The sequence below is a fragment of the Saccoglossus kowalevskii genome, chromosome 3 (genome assembly GCF_978046115.1).
Source record: "Saccoglossus kowalevskii chromosome 3, keSacKowa6.1, whole genome shotgun sequence".
In the NCBI taxonomy this organism is placed as follows: Eukaryota; Metazoa; Hemichordata; class Enteropneusta; family Harrimaniidae; genus Saccoglossus; species Saccoglossus kowalevskii.
Genome location: NC_140643.1, coordinates 28,913,809 through 28,939,664, shown reverse-complemented (window position 1 = coordinate 28,939,664; position 25,856 = coordinate 28,913,809). Strand labels below are relative to the sequence as shown.

The 25,856-nt window shown below is 33.8% G+C and overlaps 2 protein-coding genes across 2 annotated transcripts in view; one reads left to right on the top strand and one right to left on the bottom strand.

Moving 5' to 3' along the window:
• The window catches only part of LOC100370084 (uncharacterized), a 113,639-nt gene extending 111,409 nt beyond the window's left edge, over positions 1 to 2,230 (bottom strand). The window contains exon 1 of the mRNA XM_085497000.1: positions 2,146 to 2,230. The gene's annotated coding sequence lies outside the window, so the exon portion shown is untranslated. The remainder of the gene's footprint in view (positions 1 to 2,145) is intronic.
• A 1-nt stretch (position 2,231) lies between these two features.
• Positions 2,232 to 25,439, top strand: LOC100370679 (solute carrier family 61 member 1-like). The gene is made up of 11 exons (XM_085496999.1): positions 2,232 to 2,527; positions 9,631 to 9,775; positions 10,151 to 10,319; positions 13,307 to 13,425; positions 15,263 to 15,399; positions 16,257 to 16,444; positions 17,012 to 17,137; positions 17,383 to 17,485; positions 17,684 to 17,751; positions 20,275 to 20,354; positions 22,126 to 25,439. The coding sequence occupies exons 1-11, from the start codon at positions 2,383 to 2,385 to the stop codon at positions 22,238 to 22,240; spliced, it is 1,395 nt and encodes a 464-aa protein (XP_085353125.1). The 5' UTR covers positions 2,232 to 2,382; the 3' UTR covers positions 22,241 to 25,439.
• The last annotated feature ends 417 nt before the right edge of the window (positions 25,440 to 25,856 follow it).

The window sequence follows — 25,856 nt, the reverse complement described above, 5'->3', positions numbered from 1 at the left end:
TTTAAAATGCCCCAGACAAGTAATTAGTCTGGCGTGTTTTTGTTGTATTTGATGTTCGCAATTCGTAGTGACATGTATTTCATCTTCTATCTCTGTTCATGTCTGGCACACTCTGTTTTCTGCTTCTAATTTAGGTTTTAATAGCCAGACGTCTACTCAAGTGTCCGCCTTCGCGCCAGCTCTAAATATTTGCGTATAGAGATGTGCATCTAAGGCTTGAATATTTTAGAGGCTGGTGATTGACAAGAAAAGCAAAAAAAATAATAATACAATACAAACTAAAGCAAACTTTAAGGTTGTTTTTTTTTCAATGCCGAAATAAACATACGGTGTCAGACGTGACTGAAGTAATTGTCGGTACGCCATCTATAGTTCGGAATTATGTACATGTACTAGCAATATACTAGTTATTTTTGTTTATAGTGATAATTCTTATCGAAGCTGAAATCCAAATTCTAAGAGAGCTTTTCAAATGAAGATAAGCGTATATTTGGTTTACGTTATAAAATGAAAACACGCCAACACATGTGTTTATGATTGGGGTGGCGCCCTCGCTAACCGAACTTTGGGGTTGGAGCACCGCGGAGGGCGCGACTCACGCGACCGTGTCACGCTGGAGTAATATATGTATGTATGCTTATAAAACAAATTTTGACAACAATTTTATTCATTGATATATTTTACACTGGTAGAGTCATCTAAATATTACAACAAATACTGTAAAACACGTTGAAATAGATCCAAGCTCTCTTAAACGAATTTGACTCAATATATAAATTAACAGAATCTTAATTTAGCTAATGTGCCAAGAATCTCATTGTGAAAATATACTTTATTTTAAATTAGCGACATCTTGAATTAGCGAAATTGTTGATTAGCTAAATTATCTGAAATAACACGCTAGCTTAAAAACGTATACAGTAGTAGAGGACGTTATTACGTGCATAGAAATCAATTCAGTCGCTTTCTCGGGACGGAGATAAGCATATTGTGATACTACAGAGATTGGTGACGGTGTGAATCGCCAGGCCACTAAAATTGTGTTTGAAATGCATCATACTAGAAGACTAATCCCCTCGTCATCTAGAATGCCTACTGGACGATTAAAGATATCTGTGGCCAAAGTGTGATTTTACCCGTATGGTGTATGGTTAAGAAATACGATGACGGAGAGAACAGGGTGTTGCGAGGGCCTAACCCGAAACAATTTCCCACTTCCCCACGGTGTTGCCTACTTTTACAATCATTTTTATATATTAGTAAATAAATAATTTTCTAATTACCATCATACGTCGACACCAACAGCTTAGAGCACACCTGTTTCGCGACTTCACTAAAACCTCTCAACAACAGCATTGAAACTTTCGGTCCAGTTGATATAAAGTTGACAGCGGGTAATTGTGACCAGAACACTGCCCCTCATCACTGCGGGAAATCTCCAGATGTAACGATGTCGCCGATTGGCTAGTCATACTTTTATACCGATACATACAATTAGCAAAGATACAGGTGCAGGTTCGTGTGTAGGTGGTGTGTTTATCAAGAAAAGAGCTTTCGGTCCCAAAATGCAATTTGCATAATTCTTCTCCCAGTCACAGTCCCTCACATTACGAGTAAAAGACCGATTACTGTTTTGTAATATTTTAATAGTTATTATTGAGAAAGAGTCATACGTGTTATGACTGACAATAACAAAATAAATAAATATTTCAGAATAATATTTCAGATCTTCGAATATTACGCCGCTTCATGGTAGAATACTTCATAAAAACACTGCTACTTCTAATAACCGTGATAAGAATGTGTGTTTAGTTTTTAAGTCCATAAAACACATTCTACCACATTATATGACGGAAATGTTTAAATATGTAAATCAGTAAATAAATAACATACAACATGGTATGATGGCCTATGCACTGTGTTTCTACATAAACCCTCTGGTCTATGTTTGTTGCTCAGGCTGGTCGATCGAACGCAAGGATCAACAATATGCAAAGGCTACATATTATATAAGGTTTACGGGATTGAAAAAAAAACGTGTATGTAAAAATAGTACTTATTCTTCGCAATCATTTGATACCAAATTGTCAACAAATCAAATATTGAAATAAATAAATAACTTTTATGCAATGATCTTGAACTCACCGTGACGCTTCGTAAAAGATCGCCCTCATGTGACGGTAACATAATGAGCGAAGATACACACACAAACAAACAAACACACCACACCCGGAAGATATTCAAATGTTTAATTCGCTTTGCCTCCCCCACTGACATAAAACCTTGTTTGAATGCATCGGCTGGTGTAGACACGAGCTGTAACACGGACAGCTCATCCAGTTCACTGTGCCACATGTTAGTTGTCGGTTTAAACTCATCAAGATGGTTTTTATTCCGACATTTTACGGACTTTCATTTGTTTGTATAATTTTATATGTGTATACGAAGACCAAGGTAACTTACTCGGAAGATGCCAAATTTCGAGGATTCCAAGCAACGTATCTCTTAGTATTTCTACTCGCTTCAGGTTAGTCCTTACAGTAACTATCACTATCTATAAACATCAGTGTCCCGTGTGTATCGTGTGCAGTGCGCGACTCGGGCGATCTGAAACATCCCTAGTGACCGCCAATTACAAATCCTGCTAAACAGAAACTGTAAGTTTGAATACGCAGGTCAATTCAAAGGCTTTTGTTAACTAAATATAAATAGGAAATTATATAAGCTCACTCGTACTAGCATTTATTGTATTCTGTGCGTGCGTAGTTATATGCAACACTGTTTAATTTATTCCCTCATCGTTCTATGCAATAGTGCTCCATGGATACATGAATGATGGTCAAGAGCATCTATTCTACAGGATGGGTATTTTTTTAAAACAAAACAACGTGGAGAGAGTATTTCCACTTATACGATCACAAAAATAAAACAGCTGTTAAAAGAATGTGCAGTAGCAATGCTCATTTTTTCGTTCTCGTGTAATTTGTAAATGTATCTAGATTAAACTGATTACCCAGATATATGTAAATTGGATGTTTACATGCGATTCTTATCTTCTTATAACAATACATACCATTTGTTAAAGGGGAACCACTCAATCCCATTGATTGCACCAAAGAATCATGGGAAACTATTGTTTATGTTGTTTACAATGTTAATCTATCTTTTGTTATCCATTGTTATTTTAATCCAGAAAGTAAATTTGTTGTGTGATTAGGCTTAACTGGAAGGCGCCCCTTTAAATTTGTTGATACTTACCAAATCAGAGATTTTAATGATCAATCATGGTTTGTAGTTCCATGTGTTGAACATTACAGTTGATACATGTACATGTATCTTTACCAAAAACATGATTTAATTTATGACATCATGACCTCTCATGAATATTCAGTCTAAATATGTATGTTATGTAGTAGTTATATTTAAGTCTGTTGCTTTTCTGCAATATACAAGTTCTACACTTAATCTTTACTCAAATGTACAATACATTGTTGTAAGAATACTGCAGTACTTTTAGAATGACTGCATTTAATAACCAGTTAGTACCACTTGTCATGATCTGCATTAATTATTCACTGACTGGGATTTAATTTCACTAAATTTAGTCCCAGTGTAGACGAGTCCAAAGACCAAAACTTATGATTTCACCTATGTGCGTCTGTCTGTCATCCATTCGCACCTGACATGCCTGGAATGATTTTATTCAAACTTCACACATCACATATAATATCATACATATGCACAAGTATTTGTTTCATAATTCAATTCAAGATGGCTGAATGGCTATTTAGTGCTAAAAATTCATCAAAATCATGCAAATTTCCTTCAAACATGGTATGTCCAATTAAACATTGATGCACATAATTTTTTTTCCCAGATTTGATTCAAAATGGCTGACTGATGGCCATTTTATTTGTAATGAATGCTGTTTTTTGAAGCCATATTGCTAACATGGATGGACTGATCATGCTCAAACATTACATATACACCATATATGTAACACATTTGCACATGCATCTGTTTCAGAATCTGATTCAGGATGGCCGATTGTCATTTTCATGCTAGAATTATGAATGTCATGGACAAAATAAAGGAAAAATCACACAAATAAACTGAATCCACTTTGTATCATGTCTGTCACATAAGTGTAAATAATTATATGTCACTGATGTTGACTAAAAACTGGACATGAACCTATTATTGACAATGACTTATTATTTATTAAATACTGTACCAGTGAAAATTAATACTTTTACATTATATGGATTCTGTATGTCTACTAAAACATTTTTAGGCCGAGAAGAAAAAAATTAAAAATCAATTTAATCAATTGGTCATGTGTTTTTATTATTTTCAAATTCTTATACAAATTTTGTTTTGTTTCTTCACAAAAAAAATGCATGTTTTCAAACTTAAATATTAACCAGTAGAACCTAATTGTACCGGTATCTAAGTAAAAAAGTACTGGGTACCAAATAATAATTTTATTACATGAGCTGTCCCTGGTTACATGAAGTATGTGTTTTATCATTGTTTAGAACACTTTTCACATACTGTAGAAGACTTTATTTTCACCATTTTCGCTAAAGGGATGATTCCGTGAAAATAAAATCCAGCGAATATACTTTTTTTCCTATATTTCACATTAAACTCAATAAATATCAGTGAAAATAAATTCCATACAAAACGCCCAAAAAGCCTTTTCAGCGAAAATTAATTCCAGCGAAAATAAAGTATTCCACAGTATACAATTCAATAGAATATCATACTCAACAAATTTCTGTTGTTTTCAAGAGAAGATTATATGAAAATTGTGAATTAATTTTGTGTAAATATAATTTTGTCATTTTGCTGGTATTAAAATAAAATCCTGTAATTTATTTGGTTTTATGAATACTTAAATTTGACACATAATAACTCACAGGAAACTAATTATGCACAATCACATGGGTTGAGATGTGGGTACTCATCCCATGGAAAAGTAGGAATGGTAAATCCGGAAACATAGTAATTTTATTCATAAATAGTCTCTATATTAAGTCGGTTGAAAATAAATAATGGTGGGCTAGGGGGTCAGTTTGATCAAAAATGTTTGTGTTTATTGGGCAAACCTTCCTTAATATGTACATTCAGAAAGTGAAAAAAGATTGGAATAATTCATTTGACTTGCTGGAGCTATGACTTCATGTTTTTTATGGCAATCAGCTGTAGAAGTAATTGGAGTTTAAATATAAATTTTGTATGATGAGTACTGTAAAATCTGTATTAGAAGCCACGGCTTCTATTAAAATGGTACAATGCAACAGAGGGGATGCGGCTTCTATTAGAGCATGTACACATATGAGAAATGATGAATTTTTTATTCTAAATTATTCAAAAAGAATGGGTGCGACTTCTATTAGGGATGCGGCTTCTAATACAGATTTTACGGTATTTATGATGATGATGAGTATTAACAGCAATTGTGATTGTTCATGTACCAGCTGATTAATAAATTAATATGCTCATTGTCACTCTAAAACTTATAAAAGAAGCCCATTTATAACAAGGTATTATAGCAGGACTCAATTGTTGGCATTGTGTTTTCATTTAGTCAGGATTTCACTTTGGGATTAATTAACATCCATCCTGCCATTTGAACAATGCATGGTTTTACTGATACCAAGAAAAGAACATGTGGTGTCAATGTCATTCAACTGTTCAAATCTCAAATTTATTCATAATAACGTACCAGATGAATTTTCATCAAATTGTTAAAAAGATGCATTTGAAAACCACCGCCATACATACATAATCTTCAATTCATTACTGGATTAAAATTCCATTTGTCATGGTTACTTTCAACTACATGTAGTCTTCTTTCAGGAGTGACCCTTAAACCATTATTAACATACACATAGTTTCATTATCTTTTAATTTATGATTTTTTTTAATGTTTTTTTTTAGTTACAGTGGAATATAGTTTAGTCATCCGTAATATTGTTCCCATGTTGTTCATAATTTTTCTGAATATTGCATTGCTATGGCAACCCCATCAGCAACAGGCTGAATCATTCAACCAGAGTTAAATTGCATAAAATGCATGCATAGTTACCATCACCTAGCAACCAGATAATTGATATGCAAATTATTATGATGTGTATTTATCAATAGTATTTATGGATATTGGTATATGTTAAATGCTAGGTTCTAATGTGGCATAAACACAACAATAATCTAGATAAAATGTTCATGATATTATTTCATGTGATGATGACAGTTCACTTGACATTATAACATATAAGATAATTCACTAGATGAAGACAGTTAACATGAATGAATCTGGGTTGTGAGCTATGTCTGTGAATCTGACAAATGTGTCAGAGTTGTATGTGTATGCTATGTTTATGAATTCACAGGGTTGTGGACTATGTACCAGGGTTGTATGTGTGCAGGATGGGTGTTTATCATATACCTCGTATTGCCCGGCTTCGTAACGCTATGGGAATCCCGATGCGCGAGCCGTGCAATAATTTTTCATATCACGCCCGGGCTCCGTTTACCATATTTGGAAAACGCGTCTATTTTCCTGGAACTACTTTCTGTTTACAAACAACACGCGTAATTTGAGTCTGCGCTTCGATAATGGCTGACGATATTATTCAGTGGATGGGAAATATACCGAAAGACCAGTTGGACTGATGGACTCAGTATTACCCTGACGTAAGCCGGCATTCCACCACAACCAAAAATACAGATAACTGGTCACAAAAACGTGTCAAGTTTACATCACTTCGATACTCAGTCAGTTGGCATCGGTATTGACTGCGACGACTGTCTCCACGGAAGATCATCGGTGCATTTCTTAGTTGAGATACGCCAGTAAATGACCAATTTAGCTGGACTGTGTAGTGTTCATTCTTAAGAAAGAAATTTTATAATGAGTTCGTATTTATTACCGCTAAAATATTGTAATAAATTTACGTTCATTTGCTGTTTCATTAAAACGTAATTTGTGGATATATTCGTTTGTTTGGTGACATTGTAGGAGAGTTGTTGACGCGTTTGCGTCGTTTACTAGAATCCCCCGTATCAAACCGCGCCAGTAAAAAGGCCCATATCGAAACCCGAATTAAATCAAATGGGTTTTCTTTTGGGCCAGACGAGCGAAAAATAACATAACTAAAGACTTTTTTTTATATAAGGTATATGATAAAACCTTTATGGACTGGATACGACTTTTGCTGCCCTCTGTCGTATGGCTTACGCGCCCTCGCAAGCTCCAGCGCTTCCGCCGCACAACCTTGGGCCGCAAAAGCCGTATCCAGTCCATAAAGAACATTATAAATCTGGGTTATGGCTTATGCCTGGATTGTATGTGTGTAGGATGGGTGTTTATAAATCTGGGTTTGGGTTATGCCTGGATTGTATGTGTGTAGGATGAGTGTTTATAAATCTGGGTTTGGGTTATGTATCAGGGTTGTATGTGTGTAGGATGGGTGTTTATAAATCTAGGTTTGGGTTAGGGACGATGTCAAAAGATCGATTTGATTCCTTTAGTTTTTTTTCCAAACCCCCCTACCCCCCACTGAAACTTAATTGATAAATATTGGTCATGGCGTCAGACTACATTCACCATTAAATACAAATTGAAAATCGGACAGTAGTATTGCATAGCAGTTGGTTGTCGGGTGGGTGTAAAAAGAGTTTACAAATGCACCTCATTTGACGCGCACATATTTACACTCGAACCAAACCATTTTTCTGTGTTTTTTTCCTTTTCGGTTATTTCTGTCCATGATTGGATAGAACTACAAAGATTTTTTTGACTTCATTAAAAAATAAAATCGTTTTTGTAGGATGGAAACTTTTTGAGGTCAAAACCCCCCACTCCCAAACTAAAGGAAATAAGTTTTTTATCCGACATCGATCTTTTGACGTCGTCCCTTATGCCTGGATTGTATGTGTGTAGGATAGGTGTTTATAAATCTGGGTTGTGGGTTATGTACCATGGTTGTATGTATGCACGGATGGCAGTTTATAAATCTGGGTTTGGGTTATGCCTGGATTGTATGTGTGTAGAATGGGTGTTTATAAATCTGGGTTGTGGGTTATGTATCAGGGTTGTATGTGTGTAGGATGGGTGTTTATAAATCTGGGTTTGGGTTATGTCTGGGTTATATATGTGTAGGATTGTATAGGATAGGTGTTTATAAAACTGGGTTGTAGGTTATGTATCAGGGTTGTATGTATGTGTGTAGGATGGGTGTTTATGAATCTGGGTTGTGGGTTATGTACCAGGGTTGTATGTGTGTAGGATGAGTGTTTATGAATCTGGGTTGTGGATTATGTACCAGGGTTGTATGTGTGTAGGATGGGTGTTTATGAATCTGGAATGTGGAGTATACCATGCAGGATTGGGTTATGCCTGGATTGTATGTGTGTAGGATAGGTGTTTATAAATCTGGGTTGTGGGTTATGTACCAGGGTTGTATGTATGTGTGTAGGATGGGTGTTTATGAATCTGGGTTGTGGGTTATGTACCAGGGTTGTATGTGTGTAGGATGAGTGTTTATGAATCTGGGTTGTGGATTATGTACCAGGGTTGTATGTGTGTAGGATGGGTGTTTATGAATCTGGAATGTGGAGTATACCATGCAGGATTGTATTTGTGTTGGATTGGTGTATAGTCATTGCTTTTACAGACTCACTTAAAAAGGGAGTATAGTTTCTTATTTCCAGTTTCCGTCTATGATGTTTCCTTTACATCTTTAATATTTTCTCAGAAATTCTGCAGCAGATATCGATGAAACTGTTGAATATGCACGTAATTTTTTTTCCCAGATCTGAAAATCCTATGTGGGCTTTTTTCATGATTTTCATCCCAAATTACCTCTCCCAACAACACAGAAAGAACAACTGAGCATGCTCAGAATAAATGATTAGCTTAGATTGTAATGCTAGGGTTTTCAGTGATGAATTACTGTAACAACGAAGTAAAGTTGTTATTAAAAGTTCATCAAGGTTTACTCGGATTTATGAATGCAGTTTCTTGAGCATGTATACATGTACATGTATGAGACATAGTTTGGTTGCACTTGTGTACTCTGAGATTTCGGACATGGGTCAATGGAAGTTTTCAGTTATCAGTACAATACTAGATTAAGGGAAATCACTTTATGATGAGTTGTACCCACATAGAGTACATATTAATTCAATTGTTTGCAGATGTTCCATGTATTATTTCAGCATGAGTACTTTATTATTAAATGACGGGGACTGTGACATTCATGTCTTGTATATTAATTTACGTTTTGTGATTTTCTGTGATCTGTGAGATTTTCATCGCATGTCACCCATGTTGCTTGCCATCATCTACTGTAAAACACGTCTTTTTAGCTGGCATTTCATTATAGCTAATTTTTGTAATTTAAACTAAAGTATATTCATTATATAATGAGTTTGTTGGTACTTGAACTAAATTAAGATTCTGTTAACATATGCATTGTGCCACATGTGTTTTGCCGTGTTATCCACCCTAATTTAGCGGCGTGTTTACAATCCAATCGTACATCACCCTGTGTAGATTCACACATTATTTTTGTGATTAAAAGTTAAAATTAATAAGTGTCTAATGTTTAATTTTTTCAGCTGGTGATTGGTTACAAGGTCCACATGTATATGCTTTGTATCAGAGCTATGGCATGACTACATACCAGATAGAGATCCTATTTGTAGCAGGATTTGGTGCCAGTATGGTGTTTGGCACCATAATCGGTTCATTTGCTGACAAATAGTGAGTATATACTAAAATGTTAGCATTGTGATATAGATGGATGGATGGAATGAAGGGGAAAATGAATCAAGAAATTGTTGTACAATTGAAATTGTCCTCTCCTCTCCTCTCCTCTCCTCTCCTCTCCTCTCCTCTCCTCTCTCTCCCCTCCTCTCCCCTCCCCTCCTCTCCTCTCCCCTCCCCTCCCCTCCCCTCCCCTCCCCTCCCCTCCCCTTCCCTTCCCTTCCCTCCCCTCCCCTCCCCTCTCTATTCTATTCTATTCTATTCTATTCTATTCTATTCTATTCTATTCTATTCTATTCTATTCTATTCTATTCCAACATAAACTTTACTGAATTATGCATGTTCATGTTTCCATATATGGTCTTTTTACAGTGGGCGACGGGCTAACTGTATAATTTACGGTATCCTTTATGGGTTGAGTTGCGTTACAAAACACTTCCCTTATTTTCACATACTGATGATTGGCAGGATACTTGGCGGTACGGCTACTTCTATCTTGTTTAGTGCATTCGAATCGTGGCTTGTGTACGAACATAATTCGGTAAGTACTAGGGTTTTACAGATATCAGCTTTAATATTTATACTTATATTAATAAGTTGTATCACATTTAACTATGCTATCACTGGGCAGTGGTTGTCATGTCAGTAAAATGCAATCTTCATATTAGTTATTAAAATTAATTAAAAAACATAACAAAATAATTTTTAAATTTTTATCCAATTTTCTGTTTAAATGCTGTGGATGGAATTAAGTTCACAACGTGCATCTGTCTACACCGTACTATTTTTAAAAGCTGTCTCAATTTAATCTCTTCCTACGCAACTGGTGGATTTGTAATTTTATACACATGCCTGGTTTTTGTTTCTTGCAAAATGGAATTTAAATGTATGCTACCGTGCAAGTAAATATGTTAAAGCAATATGTCTATCTGTCAAACTACAGTGCATTCTACTATATATCTATAGCAGTAAATTTAATTTTTCTGTGATCATTTTCAGAATTTGAGACCATTAGAAACCCGAAAGGGGAAAAAATCTTTTATTTGAATAATTTGAGACTAAGAAAATAATTACAGATATAGAGAGTGAAAATACTGGGAACTTCTTTAATTTCACAAGAGATGACACATTCATAAATTACTGATAACCCCATATTTGTGTATCAGTAAAAATTTAACTTGGATCCTAAAAATATGGAAACACAATGATTTTCTTTTGTTATGGAAAAAATAAATCAAATCGGCAAAATGCCTAGCAGCCAAAAATAAGCAGTTTACTGATATAGCAACATTACCCAGAGAAAAAAAAATTATCAGAAACTGACAATAGTGAAAACAAATATTTTGCACAATTGATCTTCTCTAAACCCCTGAAACAGCTTGTATTGGTACATCATGTGGACCTCAGAAATACATATAATTATTATAATTTTGGGTTTGAAAATTATCCGAAAAATATAAATAATTTCAACCTTAGAAAAATGTTAAGTAAATTTAGACTCTGTGATCACAATCTAGAGATTGAACTAAGAAGGAACAAATCAAAAATTTTGTTAGATGACAGAACATGTAAAAGATGTAATATGAATTCTCTTGATGATGAGAAGCATTTTATCCTTGCGTGTCCTTCCTTTAAAAGTGAAAGGAAAAGACTTTTTAGCTCTGCTGTCGACTTTGTCGAGCGGAGCTTATCATATGAGTGATTGTCCGTCGTCCGTGTCAATGTTTTATTTTTTCGACTTCTTCTTGAAAACTACAAGCCTGAATGCTTTGATACTTTGTGTATATGTACCTTGGGTAGACCTTTCTTAGGTTTGTTCATTTCATGTTGATATCTTCAATTCTCTAATTTTGGTGAATATTTTTGTCATTTTTGGTAAAAAGTTATATTTTCGACTTCTTCTTAAAAACCGCAAGTGCAATTACTTTGATATTACATATATAGGTACTACATGTGGACCTCTCTCAGATTTGTTCATTTTGTAATGATATCTTTAATTCTCTAATTTTGGTGAATATTTTTGTCATTTTTGGTAAAAAGTGATATTTTCGACTTCTTGTTAAAAACCGCAAGTCCAATTGCTTTGATACTACATATATATGTACTACATGTGGACCTCTCTCAGATTTGTTCATTTCGTGATGATATCTTCAATTCTCTAATTTTGGTGAATATTTTTGTCATTTTTGGTAAAAAGTGATATTTTTGACTTCTTGTTAAAAATCGCAAGTCCGATTGCTTTGATATTACATATATAGGTACTACACGTGGACCTTTCTCAGATTTGTTCATTTTGTGATGATATCTTCAATTCTCTAATTTTGGTGAATATTTTTGTAATTTTTGGTAAAAAGTGATATTTTCGACTTCTTGTTAAAAATCAATAGTTCAATTGCTTTGATATTACATATATAGATACTACATGTAGACCTTTCTCAGATTTGTTCTTTTTGTGATGATATCTTCAGTTCTCTAATTTTGGTGAATATTTTTGCCATTTTTGGTAAAAAGTGATATTTTCGACTTCTTGTTGAAAACTGTAAGTCCGATTGCTTTGATATTACATATATAGGTACTACATGTGGAACTCTCTCAGATTTGTTCATTTTGTGATGATATCTTCAATTCTCTAATTAATTTATTTTGGTGAATATTTTTGTAATTTTTGGTAAAAAGTGATATTTTCGACTTCTTGTTAAAAACTGTAAGTCTGATTGCTTTGATACTATTCATATTGTTCATTTTCTAATGATGTCTTCAGTTCTTTAATTGAAATGTGCATTGCTAACAGCGGAGCTATCTCAGCCGATAGGCTGCTTGTTGAAGATTGTGATCTCAAGTCTAATTTACCAGATGATATTTTTCTTGAGGTAATGAAAATTGCAAATGCCCTTTCACTATACCTTAAAGATACTATCTATAAATCCCCTGATTAAAAGTTGCGAAAATAGTGAAGTTTTTATTTTTGATATTTGTACATATTCTTTATCTTTAAGTTTTATTGTTTTTTTGTTTTTATTACTTTTGTTTATTCTTGTCTTGTTATTCTTTTTACCTTACTAAATCCTCTGATGATTTAGTTGTGTAATAAAGTTGTTATTATGGTGGTGGCTACAATATGATTACACATTTTAATGACTTTCACACTATTAGATCGAAAAATGAAAAACATCAACGTGAAACATTATGGCATCCATATACACAACACCTCACCATGTTTTAAATTGTCAGTAACAAAGACTCATGGGGATTGGGATTGATGTAATAGAATGAATGGGTTCAATTTAATATCACTGTTCACTAGTGATTTCCTCGACTAGCTCTCTAGAGGCGAAATGATGGCATGCATAGAGGATGTTTGTCATCTACTCCGCAGCCTGTTTTATACCTGATATATAGGGCATTCCGCAGCATGTACAAGTTGTTTTTATGGACAGAATTCATTCATTGGTCTCAAATTCTCTGCACAGAAAAGCAAAAGCCAGACCTCTGCTTTCCATTAAATTATCTTATTTTTTTTTCACACAGCGAGGATTTGACAGTGAGTTGTTAAGTACTGTGTTTTCTCATGCCACCCTGGGTAATTCACTGGTTGCTATTGGATCAGGCATCGTTGCGCAAGTCTTTGCTGACAACTTTGGATTTGTGTAAGTTGGGGGAAAACCATTTGAAATTCTGGGGAGGAATCAGAAGATGTAGACTCTATGCTATGATGTGATATCCTATGCTATGATGCGATACCCTATGCTATGATGCGATAACCTATGCTATGATGTGATACCCCATGCTATGATATGACTTTGAATGTCCACATTAGGAATCAATCCAAAGTAAACATGTGACTCCACATTTAGTGTTGATTCTTTGCTGAAAATATTGCTCAGAATACAAGTTCCATTGTCAATATGGATAATAATTACGCTAGTGACCAACACTGGCAATGCTGTCGAAAAAGGGTGTTATCTCAGGCTGTTGTCATTTGGTTGAATAACACTGGGGTAAAAAAATATCACGTGGTATGAATTGAATGTGACAAATTATTGCCACAGCTAAAACAATAAGACACAACAGATATCACATTTACGAATATGATAATATGAGACCGCATACTGTCTGAGTGCATACTTTGCAGTATCCTTGTAATAACTTTATTATCATACATCTTTTCCTCTCAGAAATACATCATGCGATGCCTAAATCCAAAACGTTTAGAACAGATTTAATAGTGAACTTCTTTCAGCCATGTTTGTTTGATATTATTAGAGGACGCTTACACATGAAATTGTTCGATATTTGGAATTCTGGTTTCCTAATATGGTAGGATAAAAATACTCTGTGCAATACCGTAAAATTATGCACGCTGTAACTTATGGCGTTATGGTGACCAATGTATAATAATGAGCTTTATTCTGATGTAATGAAAAAAAATTCATCTTAAGACTTAATAATATTATTGTATTTTAAAATTCAAAAATATGTGTAATAAAACAAAACGTAAACTAAATTTATATGTAATTCAACAATGTATACTGTCATAACGTGGTAGCATGTTGAGGTGTTACAGCCAGGATGCAGCTACGGTACTAATGATCCTCTTTAAAGAAAACATGTCACAGTTTACTCAGCAGCCTGTCAATTTAATGTCTTCGTGTTTAAATGGTATATTTTATTAGTGTATTTAATATTATAATAGTGGACCATGCCTGTAAATGCACGATAATGATTGGACGAGTGGTGGTTTTAATTTACGCAAGCTGATCTAAAATATCTTAGTTTTGAGGCTCTAAGATCAGCCATATTCCTTAAGTACATAGACATGTACATCAATGATATGATGCATAATGATTCCTGTTCTAAATGTGGAACAGGAACTACTTTTTCAGAGTTCAAACAGGAACTACTTTTTCAGAGTTCAAACAGGAACTACTTTTTCAAAATTCAAACAGGAACTACTTTTTCAAAATTCAAACAGGGACTATTTTTTCAAAATTCTAACAAGAACTACATTTACAGAGTTCAAACAGAAACTTCTTTTTGAGAATTCAAACAGGAACTACTTTTTCAGAGTTCAAACAGGGACTACTTTTTTCAAAATTCTAATAAGAACTACTTTTACAGAGTTCAAACAGAAACTTCTTTTTGAGAATTCAAACAGGAACTACTTTTTGAGAATTCAAACAGGAACTACTTTTTCAGAGTTCAAACAGGGACTACTTTTTTCAAAATTCTAATAAGAACTACTTTTACAGAGTTCAAACAGGAACTTCTTTTTCAGAATTTCAGGGTCTACTTTTTTAGTGTCTAAAACAGGAACCATATTTTCGGAGTATTTAAAAGTGGTATACATTTTTATATTTTTGTTATGTCAGATTGGATGGGGTTCGGTAGGTTCTGTGTCATAATGCCAGGATAGTGGTTGTTGTCTATGTCGGTTGGGGTGGGTATATACAACTAATATGCTAATATATGATTTCATTTTTTTAGGGCGCCTTTTGACTTGTCATTAACTGTACTTGTGATAATGTGTGTATTTCTTGTCACTACATGGACTGAGAATTATGGTGACGCAACTGGAAATGTCATGTCTTCTATGAAGAGTGCCTTGATTTCAATTAAACAGGGTAAGTTAAAATATTATACAGACCTGTCATAACTGAGCACCAAATGTACTGAAAATTTGTTTAGGTTTACAGTGGTTTTCGGTTTAGAGGTCTTTCTCCAAGCGAAAGACTGAAAAAATGCTGTTGGGACTGGTTTAGACATGTTTCGCTATACTTATACAGTATATGTGTCTGTGTGCTTCTATGAATGTAATGTTATAACCCATACATTGCCTTTAACTTGAAGACATTGAAACAAATCATTATTCCTTGTATCACAATCATTTTATAATGAGATGGGTTTTAATTACATCTAGTATTCCAACCCTCTATAGTGTTGTAATTTAATTAAATAGTAGTAACTCATGAGACATTTACTTGCAATACCTAAGTTACACAGCTGAGCTTGAAAATGTCTTTATCGTATGTACAAATTCCACATTGATCTGTTTCATGCACTATATTGCATTCCGTGATTGCCTCAGTTCTATTGAACTTAAGATTTGTGCATATTAATTAGCTTTTTTTGCATATCAATTTGAGCGCATTTGTATCACTGTTAACACAAAACAAAGACTACCTGGTACTATGGATTTGACTAATGACAAATGTGTTTTTGCTTCACTTCAATTTTATTTTTTTTTATTTTGCTTAAGTCAATTCAGAAGTAACTAAATATTCTGATACATGTTTTTGTTTACCATGCATTCACTGGTACACATATGACAAGTGAATTCTTCTGTTTCTTGGTGCAATCCAAAATGGCTGACTGGTAGTATGATAAATACCTTGGTTACCAGACCAAAAACATTTGAATTAGTACAAATCTTGACCTTTGGGGTCAATGGGAATTAATCGTAATTAATCTTTATTTACAGATCGCAAAATCCTGTGTCTTGGTTTAATCCAGTCACTCTTTGAAGGTTCAATGTATACATTTGTATTGGAATGGACCCCTGCGTTGACCCCACCAGATCCACCTGAAGTGCCTGCTGGATTAGAAGTGGCAGCTGATGATGAAGTCAGCTCTACAATACCTCATGGATGGATATTTGCAAATTTTATGGTCAGTACATCATACATTTACATGTCCTTGGTAGTTCCTTATTAGTTAAGATACGTACATATGTACATTGAACTTATTCAGCACTTTTCTCCAGAATGGATTCAAAATAGCTGACTGGCATTCTGTTTTAAAGAAGGCTGCTCTCTGACAAGCCTTGATGATTCACATTCAAAATTTACACATTCATACTGTATGTGTGTTATACATCTTTGCGTTCCAATTGCTAATTGTATGAAGCCCAGAACTGAGAAAGTTGGTGAAAATTATTGATTTCACTGTATGAACTTCATTTACAAACATGTCCGCCATCCTGCAAATACCATGTTCCATATTTGGAATTTACATTTCCTAATAAGGCAGGATGCAAATGTTCCAACGTTAGGGCACACTGTAGCTGATGGAGATGTGGTAATAGATGTAAAATGATAAAAAAGTCAACAAAATATTCATGAATTTTGTTTAATATGGTTATTTTATTATTTAATATCCTTTAATTTTTCAACCGCAACACAGATTTTTTTTTTTTTGAAGGTGACTTTCACCAAAAGTATTTTTTTTCTTTCATAGGTTGCAATAATGATTGGATCATCATTATTTAAAATACTTTGTAAATACTCATCACCGGAATCCTTTATGAGGCTTGTGTTATTTATTGGTGCTATATCCTTAGTTGTACCGATTGTTTTACCTAATGTAAGTATTATACAATGTTAAAAAGATACTCGGTGATATTCTCTGATCTCTCATTCACATAACAACATTTGTTGGCTATGTGTGAGAGGCTCTTGGCAGGAAATGTCTTAATATTGAGTTCAACATCATTTTATCACATCTCAATCTCATTTAACACAACTATGGTAATGCTGACTGTATTTGACTAAGTCAAGTCACTGAATTTACAGTTTAATTAACAAATATGCTTTACTTCTGATCAATAGAACAAAGAATACATCTTTGCTGGATTTATAGTTTTTGAAGTATGTGTTGGAATATTCTGGCCTGCAATGGGCACCATGCGAGGGCAGTATGTACCTGAAGCAAGTAAGTAGTAATTCATTTCAGAATGGTGATTAATATTGACAGCTTATTTTGCTCAGTAATAATGGCTGTTCAACCCATAGCGAAGAATAACACTATCTCTATTCCACTGTATGAATCTGTGAAAATGAAAATTAAACTGTAAAAATTTAACTTGTTATTTTGAGTTTTGATGCTCAGTGTTTTTGATTACTCTTACAGCACGTTCAACAGTCATGAATCTGTTCCGAATACCGCTTAATATGATTGTCATATTCATTCTTCTACAGGTAAGGCACTTATCAAAAAATACTTTTTTGTTTTGTACATTTTTAAATTACAGAATGTTCTTCCACATGTTATTAGTCCCCGTTTGGACAAAGTCTGAAAACCGGGACTTATAATTCGGTCTCCGTCCGTGTGTCTGTGCGTCCGTCATATCTCAGAATCCCTTGGGCCGATTCCGTTCATTCTTTGCATGTGCCTAGTACTTTATGTGGGACATATGCACATGCAGTAGTTTAGCGATTCGATTCAAAATGGCCGATTGGCAGCCATCTTGTTTTTTGAAAATGTGGTATTTTGGACATGCTTTGTCAGTTGTCATTCAAACTTGGTACATAGATTATACATGTTAGGGTACATGTCCAAGACGATTTATTTCGCAATTGGATCAAAGATGGTCGACTGGCAGGCATCTTGTTTTTGTTTTTTTATGCGGTATCTTGGACGTGCTCTGTCAGTTTTCATTCAAATTTGGCACATATGTGTACTGTAAACATGTTAGGATGCATGTCCATGACAATTTGTTTCAAAATCTGGTCAAAGATGGCCGATTGACAGCCATCTGACTTTTTGGCCTTACTACTATATTTCCACAATTTATGTACCATTTTTATTTGTATTTGGCACATACATCATACATATCAGTGTGTTTCATAATCAGATCAAAGATGGCCAAATAACGGCTGTTTATTTATTTTTGGCCATATTACTACTACATGGAACACGGTTTTAATTTAAATAAACAATCTGTTCTATACGCCACTTGGAACTCAAGTTTCAAGGACACGCTCGCGACAACCCCTCCACTTTAATATGACGAGCGCAAAGAGAACTTTCAAAAATTTTACGGGGACTGTGTCATTTTCAATGACTTGTTTTCTAAGAAATAATATTTTCTATGAAAGGGTTTTTTTTTTGAATGCTGGTATATCTGTGATATTTTTATTTTATTTGCATTAATTTTATAACAAATACATTGTACATTGTTTTGCATAACAATCTAAAGTTACCAGTGATTCAATCCTATCTAAAGTACCAGAGTGTTTTTGTTAAATCCTGATTCAGTATCATAAAAATTGAGACATCTGCTACCCCAAATGACAATGCTGACCAAGCTGTTCATATTGTTTTTTTGTGCGTGTTTTAAGCCACCAACCTAAGTTTTGTTAAATTTACGTATGGTATTAATAACTGAAATAACATCAACTCAGTGCATTATATGCATGTATGTATGCTACACAGTAATGATACAGCAAACAACTCTGGAATATGTCTATCAGATAGTTCAGAGTGTATTGAGAGACACCTTTCACAGAAATCATATCTAACACATTGAATAATTCTTTGTAATTTATTAATTAATTGTTTTTGGTGTCTTTGTACATTTTAGCATCTTCACTCATTTCACAGCATAACTCATAAAATGGGAGTATTTCATATTTACAATGACTGCTTTCGTAAACAGTCAGCCAGATTGCTTCAATTGTATTTACAAAGCATGCTGCTACCTTGGGTGCAACTCTAAAATAATTCTGTTTTGATTTCTTCAATTCTCCTAAATGAATATTGTTTTTTATCATTTTCTCAAAAACGAAACAATTTGTGATTATAACAGCATGCAGTGGCAAAATGTGAAATAATAAATGTATACAGTACCTGTTTGATTTCTGGGAAAAGCCCATTTGTAAAATGAATGATCAGAAGTGTGCATGAGCCTTTATAATTTGAATAACTAGAGAAAATTATTCATTTTGTGAAACATTTGGCTGTCAAAAATACTGTGATTCACACCACAGTAAGAATTTGTATCAAGGTGCAGAATCACGTATGAATGTAATCCTCCAAAGTTTGATAACATTTTTTGCTATGGATATCATGCAACCAACTGTTTTATTGACTTCGCATATTAAATGAAGTAAAAGTTGTTGTTGTCCTGTATCATTTTAAAGTGTATATATTGGGGAACTTCATAGTGCAGTAGTTAAGACCTTTGCTGTGAAATTTTGTGGGTTCAAATCCAATGCTGGGATCTTTACTACATCTCTCGATCTTATGCTGTGATCTGCCCCACATATGTAATGGCCGACTAACACAATTAGAGTTAGATGTCAAATTTTCTAACATTGCCACTACCGGTATATTAGTGTAGTTAAATCAATTTCATTTTGTGATTCTATGTTAATTTTTTGACTATTTTATTTCAAAAACTAGAGAAATACCTTTTTTTAATTTTGTAAAATGCTGGGTACTTAACATTGTTTCTATTCGCAATATAGCCCTCTGTTTCAAGTTTGCACATTTTTGTCTATCAATTGTTCAATTGTTACATGAGACCTATACTACTGTACTGTCCACTTTGGATAAAATCTCCTCCAAGAAATTATTGCTCAATATTGCTCAAATTCAGCAATTTAACTATTGGTAATAAAACGTCAAAAGAATATTGATATATTAAGGTGACTGCAATATGATGTTGTGTGGATGAACATGCTTGGTAAATTCTGATTCTGTATAATCCTATCTTCCAGGACCTCCCTATGGCTATCATATTCAAATGCTGTGTGGGATTTTTACTGGCTGCTTGTGTCGCACAACAAGTTCTGTTTTTGTAAGTAAATGCAATATTGGTGTACACACACAAACACTAAATACAACCTGGTGACCAGTTATCATGAATGCCAATAAGTCATACACATACCATGCATGCTTCTAAATATAGACTAAAAAATCTTCTGTAGTAAGATACTGTGAGAATGCTACACACATTAATAATGCCTGCAAGACACATTGATTTCAGGTTTATTGGTAAAATACATAATCAAAAATGGGTTATCAGTATATTTCAGAAAGCTTTGAACTGTTTTTATATAAAATAAACATAAATGTTGTATAAATTTCAAATGAAAGTTGTAAACAATTTTAACTAATCATAATATCTTGATGTATGAATGTCTCCCATATACAATTCTACAGTGATCACTGCGACCTATGACCTAATTTCCCTGCTGCCTGGAAATGAATGTTTAAAATTCAAAGATTAAATGTGCCATGCTGTAATAACAAAATGGCTTGTACTATACCTGTGTAAACAATTAATTCCACAAGTGATTGAGGGGTCTATGTTTCTTGTAATATGGCCATGATGAGGGAAAGACACAGAATCATGGGTAATTGGCATCACTGATAGTCTTCTCAAGGCAACGAACACTGCTTCTTCAGATTTGATTGTACAGGGAAGGTTTTATTTCCTGAGTATGTTTTTTATTCCATATAAAAATTGTTCATAGCTTTCTGAAAAAAATATTGAGCCTAAACATTTCATCCTTTAATTTCTGTATCCATTTTTATATGCAACCCAAACCTCCCCTCTCTGCATGTTAATGTCGCATTCAATAAAAACATAAATTTCTAGTTATATCCAGCGTTTTTGTAGTCCGTGTGTTGACTTAAATTGGATTAATATAATCTCTAGCAAAAGATGGCCGCCTCGTATCTCCACTCCATTCAGCAGAGTGGCACCGTTTCATTGTATTCCAAGCTGTTACAGAGTTTTTTTGTATGTTTTTATATTCACAGTCAACTCATTTGTGAAAATATATTCCCATATTTACATATATTATGACCTGGATACAGATCAGTTTTTTAAAATAGAATACCTTTGAAGTGAAATCAAAATTTCTGTATTTGCTCTATCAGAAGGGCATCTGCGTGGTAGCAGAAAAAGTAATTTATCTTGTCTCTATATTAAGACAAAACCATGTAAAACAGTGAAACAGTGTCTCTATATAGAGACAAAATGAAAATAAAAAATACATCAACAATTACTTTATAAACCTAGTGATAAAGAATATACAAATGCGAAAAGAAAACAGAATAAAAAATTTAAAGACTCATTTATATAAGCATATGTGCTTCTAATCAGAGGTTGATATTAAAAAAAATCCATTTAAAAAAATGTAACAAGATATTTGTCATAATGCACTGATATGAAAAAGATATTTTTTAATAAAAATATATAAGTGTCAATATGCATGACATGAGTAACTGCATGTTACAAGGTGAATAAAATGGATTTGTTACTACACTTTAAGAGTTTTTTTAACTTGTTGAACTTGTGCATGTAAATATCATTTCCAATGATTGTAGATGTGAATCAACGCTCAATATTAGGCTGAGTGTATCAGAGCCTTACTTTCACAATTTATGCAACATATCAGACAGTTCTATCGGAGTCTTCTGTCAAATCCTCGTATAATTTATTATGTCATTGGAAATGATGCAAATTAAAATGTTTGCATGTAATTAACATAATTAAGATTATATGTAACAATAGCATGAAACATTTCTTGGTTATTGACCTCTGTTGCTATATTTTGCAGCTCTGTGCCAAGTCCAGTTCATGCTGAACAGCTGGAAGAGCAGTCCCCCTCCAGTCCCAAACGAAGCTCTCCGGTCACAATCAAACCTAGCTCTGTTGCCAATGAAAAGAACTGATTTCACAATTCCAGCCGTTTGCAGTGCACTTATTCGCGCAGCTGAAATTTTGTTTTGTGCTGGTGGTGGTGGTGGTGGTGAACTTTAACAGGTCATCATATGGAATGGTGGCAGCCTCAGACAGATAATAAAACAGACTACTGTTTAAGGTGTTAATCTGGCTAATTAAGCATTCCGTGTTTGAAATGCTTTTTCTTTCTTGAGTTCCATTATTTGATTAACCTCTGCTGAGGATCATGGAACATTAAATTTCATTTCTTAGGCTGAGAAAAAAAATATCTCTGTTTCTCGTTTCCGCGTGCATCAGTTTGAACTATGTGCCTCAAACATTTTTTCTAAAGCATTCCAAAATGCGCTTGTACTCGCACTTGTCTCAAATTTCTCCCATTTTAGCTCAGTATTCAAAAAAAAAAAAATCACCTCACAGTCTCATTTTAAAATTTCCATCAAACGAGAAACATAGTTCATCCATGTGCTTATTTAAACTTAATCAGGTTAACAGATGTGGTAGCATTAAATAAAAAAGAATGCATCGTTAAATCTATTCCTTTAGTTGTCTGAGCAGAAACTTAACTATGTGACTATATTTGCCCTATTAGAAGCACATGCACTTATTTCAATGACATATTTCAATGAACCAACATACAATAAATGCAGTTTTCTCATGTGCACTTCAAATAGAGCAAAAGGGAAACTAAAATGTACTAATCAACTCTATATGGTGTTACTATAGTAATCTATGTGGTTTGATGATCCACAAAAATACTGAATCAATGTGCAATATTTGTATATATTTTCAAATCTATAATTAACTTTAAAAGTTTTTTTCCCGAAAATTGGTACAGAGCGCATACATATACATAGATAGAAAAAGAAGACTCTGGCTTTCACTTGTGTCTCTTTCACTTATGTCTTGTGTTCATTACATTATTACATCATGTCTTTTGATATAATGTTGCAAATATATAATATATATATATATATATATTGATACATTCCAATGTATAATTGATGAATAAATGATTTTGTATAATTATTGTTACGCTTCACTCACCCCTAAACACAATATGTGCATTAGTTTTAATTTTATAATCTTCTGTTGGTAAATTGTTACTGCTATGGTAACTCTTATTGTTATTAGTATTTAGGCCTTAAAAAACATTTCTGGTCTTTGTGCGCACCACCAAAAAAAAGTGTGGGCCACTGCACAGCGCCCTCTGTTGATGAGTTGAAAATGATTTTTAGCAAAAACAAAAAAAAAATTGCCTCAATGCCCTGTTTTTGAAAACCATTGACCGGAATTTTTTTTTTCTTTTGCAATGGTGTTTTGCATTTTTCTATGTCTTAATTATTATTGTTTTATATTTATTTTAGCATAATTGGTGGTGGTGTCTAAGAAACAAGCAGACACAAGAGAACATGCTTTATTTCATTAAGCTGTTTTCCTATTGTCCTGGATGTACCGGTAGTTATATTTTTGACAGGGGGGAGGCTACTTCTGGAACACCTCAATCCAGACACATCTCTGGTTCTTACAGGCTTGGTTCCATGTGCATGCTTGTATTTCTGGCCCTTGCAGACTGGGTTCTGTTTAAATCACGGCACCTGGTGTATGAACAAAAAGATGGCAGCCAGATTTCAATATACAACTTGCAGTAATTCATAATGTCAATCGTGCTATTAATATACGAATCACCAGTAACGTATAAATGCACTGCCGTAGTTTATATATTGTTTATTTTTTTATGGAATGGGAAATTTTGGGTTGAATAATCTCAGATATATATATACATATATATAAATATAAAGGTTTGTTGTAATTTATAGTAATTTATTTACAACATTGATGCATGCTGTATTATCTAGACATCAGTAGTTTCATGAGAAAGTCAACAGAATGCCACTGGAAAAGATGAAATATTAATTTTACTGTATTTTATTATGCATATACATATATATTTACTTTAGATTCTTTTTATGTTGGAAACAATAGTTTCTGTGATTATGTTTGCACATTCAGCAGGTCTTGATAGACCATTTTCTGTTCACTGTGAGATCTCCCGTTATGCGTGAATTCAAACATAAAATACAAGACACACAAAGGTCATAGTGACGTCAAAACATCGCATGGGATTCGACAAACAGAAAACTATTTTTAGGGCGTTTCCACGCATGCTATATACATTTGATGATGGTCAAGTAAGGGTATCTTAACGCTATATTCTTCTCTGAAAAAGTTGAAGTTCAAAACCAAATCATTTGATTTTGGCAGATGTTTGACCCGCATCTTTCACGTATTATGCAAGATCTCGCAGCGAACAGAAAATCGCTTATTTACTGAAGTTTGCGACTTGTACACTCTTTGACCAGATCAATCAAATTAACTAATGTGAAAAATTGGTACTCAAAATTTACTATCGAATTTATTATTGTTCAGAGAGGTCATTTCGATGGTGGATAAAACTTATCATCAAATATTGACTGGTTTGCCGTAAATCTGGACAGATGTTATGATTTTATTATAAAGGTTAAAAATAAATGTTATGAATGAGCAGCATGTTTGAAGAAATCAAAATAATAGAAATCAGTTTTTGAATTTTCACCATTCTCAATGTTTTATGCCTGCTTACAAAACATAATTTCTGGCCTTGTCTGGTCGGTCGCGTTCAATCACACGTATTACAAAGTTGAAAGTCGTGCGATTATTTTCAAATGTTGCAGGTATTTCACAATCAGTGATCAGTTTTGACATTTCACTTTCTTAAACAAAGATATTTTTTGACTTCTGTAACAATTTTAGACATTTGCCTTTGTTCAATTATGTTATGTTAAGTAGTGGGTGCTGTTTAAAGGGTGTTGTGAGTTCTCGGCAAAGTGTGACCTTTTTTTGATTGCACGTTCCGAAATAGAGGTGCTGTGCTGGTGAACTACTGCGAATGAATCTGTGATTTACCAATAAATGAAATGAAATACAATACGATTTTACATATCCATGGATAGAGCGCACATTTCTATATGGTCAAGATGTATAAAGATACAACTACAAAAAAGACAAAGCCGTATGTAATGTTTAGCCAGCAAAGGCCAATATGGCTGCCTTTATTGTGTCGTTTCTTATCATATTGTACTCGTAACAAAACAATTTTACTAATATTTTTGTTATCATTGTGGAATTAATAAAATGTAAGCTTAAGGAGGATTCAGTCTAAGTTGTCAACTTTATTGGACTCTTCATAACTGTATTTTACACTGATGTAGAAGAATTGCACTCTGACATTATCTATTAAAGCGCAGTGGTCGTCGCGCAGCGCATGTTCGAATTTTATGTAAATAAACAATGTATTTTACACGCGTTGTATATATCGAACAGGACACGGTGCGATGACTGCCGCCCTTTACTGGTAAGCTTCAATGAGGTCCTGGAACTATTAATTTGTGTGAATTACTTAAAATATTCTCTAAATGCCCAAATTTCAGATTTCCATTTGATTTTTGGAATTTTATGTGCGTATGATTACTGCAGGAAACATATTTCCCACAATTTGTCTTTGGTGCGCAAAGTGTGCTTCATAGGACTCAATTAAAACATGTTCGTAAATATTTCTGATATATAGTT